This window comes from Sphaeroforma arctica, assembly GCF_001186125.1.
Source record: "Sphaeroforma arctica JP610 unplaced genomic scaffold supercont1.1364, whole genome shotgun sequence".
NCBI classification, from domain to species: domain Eukaryota; class Ichthyosporea; order Ichthyophonida; genus Sphaeroforma; species Sphaeroforma arctica.
In genome coordinates this window covers 4,509-10,132 of record NW_014039194.1, presented here as the reverse complement: position 1 = coordinate 10,132, position 5,624 = coordinate 4,509, and the positions used below count along the sequence as shown (strand labels likewise).

The 5,624-nt window shown below is 42.8% G+C and overlaps 1 protein-coding gene across 1 annotated transcript; it reads left to right on the top strand.

The window, feature by feature from the left end:
• The first annotated feature begins 1,706 nt into the window (after positions 1-1,706).
• Positions 1,707-3,916, top strand: SARC_10728 (hypothetical protein). The gene has a single exon (XM_014295218.1). It carries the CDS (start codon positions 1,779-1,781, stop codon positions 3,873-3,875), a length of 2,097 nt encoding a protein of 698 aa, XP_014150693.1. The 5' UTR covers positions 1,707-1,778; the 3' UTR covers positions 3,876-3,916.
• The last annotated feature ends 1,708 nt before the right edge of the window (positions 3,917-5,624 follow it).

The window sequence follows — 5,624 nt, the reverse complement described above, 5'->3', positions numbered from 1 at the left end:
CGTGTGTGTGTGTGTGTGTGTATTTATATATATTCAAACATCTTAACTAACGCCATTAATGTTGTGCAGGTTTACGAAAAATAAAATCATAACCCAAATTTTGTTAGTACAGTGGATGGGAGGCAAAGTTTAGCGTCAGACTTAACTGACGCACGCGTAAGCGTCAGGTTTAGCAGTCGCATACGTAAGCGTCAGACCTAGTAGTCGCATGCGTAAGCGTCAGACTTAGTAGTCGCAAGTGTAAGCATCAAACGTAGTAGTCGCATGCTTAACCGTCAGACTTAGTGTTCGCAATTGTAAGTCGCAAACCCGCAATTTTAAGTCTCAATTTTAACGCGTCAGACTTATGCGTCACACTTAGTGGTCGCAAGACCAAAAGTCAGACTTGATATACATACTACATACAAGTCACAACTCATCACAAGGTGACAAGAAGTAGATTATTTATTTAAGAATTACATCTGTATTTTATAATCAATTGTCATAGACTCATAGACTATAGACATATGTAGGACATGCTGAATTGCTGATTGATGAGTCACGGTGTTATGCCGTCGTGGACTTGACAATTTCGAATTTGGCACAATGTTGCAGAATGCATACGAATAACGAAGTGTGTCCCACTGACACACTGTCACTGGTGAGTGGTGAGTGGTGAGTGGTGACCTGGTTCCAGACTCCCAAGTCCCAAGTCCCAAGTTCTGTGCACTGAGCAACGTCCTTCGGACGTTAGTTTGATCCTCTATATTTATTTTAGTTCTTTTTTTATTTTTCTTGTAGAGAGTCATGACTGTACACTATACAGTGTAAATAAATATACTGTGAATACAAGTGTAAATACACTGTACAGTGACCCTGTCTGAGAGTCTGGCTTTGGGACAGGATGGATTTTCATCTCCCTCCCTCCAGACTCCCGAGGGTCAAGGAGACATGGACTCATGGTGACTTGGTCTCATGGACCATTCACCATAGCCTTTTAAAAAAATGCAACTTTAGAAAGCTACATAGTGCATATGTAAATAGATGGACCGTTTGATTTAGAAGGCTATACATGGACCTCGCCATAAAATTCGCCATGTGTATGACTGACAACCATTGGCCAATATCTAACTAGAGCATATCTGTTGATCAATAATTCATAGAGGACAAAAAAAAATTAAAAAAACATTTAAAAAAAAAGAGAACGAGAATTTAGCAAAGGGCTTATTTAGCTTTTTTTTATATAACAAAAAGCATACTGAATATGTATGACTGTATTCATGTATGGTGCTGTAAATACACTGATTTCTCATATCGAATCAAATACCGTAGATTCACATCTTTTAAATATATGTGGCTTTTTTTTTGCAACGTGCGCCTTTGAATACACTTCAAAAAAAAGAATGCTGTATGGTGCACCATCTATATTTGTTTATTTTAAAGAATGTATGCGTATGTATCGCGTTCCTCGGTTCCTGATCAGTGGTCACAGTGATCTACTATGATGAATGACCTCTCGCTCTCTTGTTTTGATTCATGATTGACAAACCGTAGGCTTTTGTTCATAAGAAAATCAACCGTGAAATAATCGGACATTAAGTTCTGGCTTTCGGCTTTCCGCTCTCAACTTCGCCCAAATCCCAAGAGGAATAGAAGAATGGAACTGCCCTGAGTATTTACGCAATAGTGTTCATGTACCCACACGTATATAAACCAGAGTTGGATATCTTTTCCTACATATTAAAGTAACGACAACATACTACAAAGCTACTCATAGAAACCGGATTAAATTTTTGAAAATGACAACCACCAACATGAACGAGATTAAAGCCAACGAAGCCGGTCAAACCAATCATGGAACCGATACAACAACAGAAACGTCAGGGGGTCTTGTAGGTGCAGTTGCCAGTGTCGTGAATATGCCACTGGCTGCATACGGTATGGCACACAAGGCAGTATTCGGTGAAACTGAGGGTCACGATGAGAATACGCCCGCGGATGACCCTAAGGATAGAATCGCTAAGGACACGGACACCGATACAGAGACGAACGGGTCAACTGACACAAACGTAACGGTAAACGAGTACCGCGAAAGCAAAGATACCTCGGAGATATCCGGCAGTGATCCAATTGCGACCGTAACACGTGTAACTCGTGCAGACGTAGAAATCGCCACTGTCGCCGTTGACACGGATGCAGACGCACAGGATCAAGCATCAGCAGAGGTGATAAAAAGTTCGCCGAGTGCGGCTGTGATGGAAGTCGAGGAGGTTTTCGAAGTTAGAGCAAAATCAATGGAACAGGAAGAAACAAAGGGTACTGTCAAGACCGTGACTGATGCGGTGGAGGAAGATGCATTCTCGGAGGAAGTAGACGATGGTGCTGTCATTGCTAAAGCAGAGTTCTTTGAGCACAATAGTGAGACGGATGATCCAGTGATGAAGAGTGCACCGGTAGACATTGAGGTCAAGAAAGGAAATGTCGACGCTAAAGCCGATATTTTTGATAACAACAGGGCCAAAGCCGCCGAGGCGGAGCCCTTCGAAAAAGATGCCGTGGATGTTGATGCGGGTTTAGTGGATGAGAACGCCAAGTTATTTGATGACGGTATTACGGTGCAGAATGCAACGTTTGCAACCAATGAGACCGAAGAGTTACCATCAATGGACGGAATTGTGGACTCAAAGGCAAAGATGTTTGAAGAAGCAGAAGTGCAAAATACCGAAGAAGAAACACATACCGAAGCCTCGGTGCCCGTAGCAGAGGGTGCTGTAAATACTAATGCAGAACTTTTCGCCCAGAAGAAGATACACAATGCTGAAGCCATCGACACTACAAAGGATATTGAAGGCGGAGATGTGAGTTCGCGTAAAGACCTTTTCGAGCATGCAAATACACACAAACCCGAGCAAATGGTCGCTGGGGCTGGTGAGTTACAAGAACAGACCGGAGTTGTAGTGGCCAAGACAGAACTATACGAGCACGTCGAAACCATGGCACCCATCCCCAATGTCTATGAAAAAATGGAACTCCAAAAGGAGACTGGAGACGTTGTCACCAAAGCAGAACAATTCGAACACATCGACTCCACTGATCCTTCCGCGGTATCCAGCAAGCTCAATGGAGAAGAGATTAAAACTGGCAATGTGAGTCTGCGTAAGGATCTTTATGAACATATTGACACACAAAAAGATGAGCCAATGGTAGCCGACACCAGTGAATCGGAAGAACAGACGGGTGACGTCGTTGCCAAAACAGAGCTCTACGAACACATCGACACCATGGCACCCATCCCTGATGTATATCAGCATACGGAGATTCAAAATGGGACAGGGGATGTTATCACCAAAGCTGAGCAATACGAACATGTCGAGGAAACAGGACCCACCACAGTAGCAAGCGAGGGTGCAGAGATTGAAGGTAACGTAGACGCCAAGAAAGACCTGTTTGAGAACCAAGCCGTACCAGAGGTTGATGGTTCCACTGATGTTGTCGAGGGTGAACTGATCAATGAGGGTAACGTGTATGCCACCAAACACGTCAAAAGCAAACAGGTGGGCGAGAACACTGCAACAACGCCTGCGCAAATAGACGAGAAGGAAGGGGTAGAGGCAGATACAGCTGATGCGCAAATGGATGCAGAGGAAAACGTCGCAATCGTAGCTGCTGAAATTACACAGACTGTGGAAGTAGAGAAAGTTGAGGGCGCTCCTTCGGTCGGGGATGTAACGCTTCCGCAAACGAGCGTTATGACTACACAAACAATAGTCGGTGGTGTACAAGACAACGAATTGGAAGCATCGAGTAAGCTTGTAGGCACAAAAGCCATAAAAATAGAGGAAGCGGATGGTGATGTCAAGGCTGTCGAGGCTGTTACTATTAGTCCCAGCGCTTGAGTGAGATATTACAATAAACCAAATAAATTAGTATAAAATCCTTTTTTAGTCACAACTTTTTTGTAGGACATTTTGCCCGCGTACAAGCTCTGTTGATCTATTCTGTACGTTTTAGCTATTTTTATTGCTATACTATACCTCCTCTTGAAGGTTAGAAGCACTCTTGGAAACGAATAAGTGTTGTTTGCTGCCTGCCATGAGATGTTAACTATCTTGTCCTAATTGTGAATATCAGAATTTAATATTCCTATGCATTTGTGGCTACTTGAGGCTCTGGTATAGAGAACAATGCGATAGTGCAGATTTCCCGATCGAGTTGGTCAGGCCGTCCCATTCACAGCCCCATTTCTAACCTTCGCATTTACCAAACAGCACTTGCATACTTTAACATACAGATGACTATAGATACGCGTGAATAATTTCCTGCGCCATTTCTGATATCATGCTTGCCTTCCTGTAGTGGAATCTAGTACACTATGATATAAAACGCAACGTCAATCCCATGTGCCATTGTCGATGCAATATACGCCTTGCGGACGCGCAACACGCCTGCTACATAAGTAGTAGCAATTTCCTGCGCCGCTCCTAACACAGCCCACGCTTTCCAGTAGTGTATGTTGACATCTCCATCGAAGTACACTCCGTCGCCCTCATAGCACCAGGCAACGTTTTGCCCGTGTAGCAACTTGAGAAAGGCACCCTCTATAATCTCCAGCAACCAGATGTTCAGCGGGTATAAGGCAATTCTCAGCCACCAGAATGGCACCACATGGCGGTACAGGACTATAAGTATGGGCGTATACAGCACATTGCAATACCTGAAAGAATGATCCGGATAGACGTTGTGTGTAAGCGTATATATTTGAGAGTTCTCAGAAAATCTTTACTGATTCCTACCTCTGTCTGCTACTCTCTCGAGGCAATGAAACCATGAATCGATACCCTAAATCGTAGCCAATTGTACATAATTGTGTATACTCTAGGTGTTGAGTTGCACGATAACTGTTTTGCAAGTACTGTAGACGTTGTTTAACCAGCATGCGTGGCAGACAGAATCATGTACATCAATATCTAAACTCTCCAGGGTCATAGTCGATGTGCATGAGGTCCAGAATGAGTTAAAATGAAACGGCATAACAACAACACATCCAGATGTATGTATATGTGCGCACGACGTTATGCTATGGTAATACTATGCTATTTGAGAAACCACACGTGATTGCGCAGATATTCTACCAAGTATTGTTGTGTAGCGCTTCATATAAATCATATACATACAGATGTATGTATATGTGCACACGACGTTATGCTATGGCAATACTATGCTATTTGAGAAACCACACGTGATTGCGCAGATATTCTACCAAGTATTGTTGTGTAGCGCTTCATATGAATCATATACTACAGATGCATGTATATGTGCCCACGACGTTATGCTATGATTATACTATGCTATTTGAGAAACTACGCGTGATTGCGCAGATACTCGAAGTATTGTTGTGTAGCGCTTCATATGAATCATATACATACATATGCATGTATATGTGCCCACGACGTTATGCTATGATTATACTATGCTATTTGAGAAACTACGCGTGATTGCGCAGATACTCGAAGTATTGTTGTGTAGCGTTTTATATAAACCATTTACTCAATGGCATATATACATCCAATAAATATATGTGTCGACTATAGTCTAATACGTAGCGAAATAAAGGTGAGAAGCACGCCTTTGGATGTACATAAGAA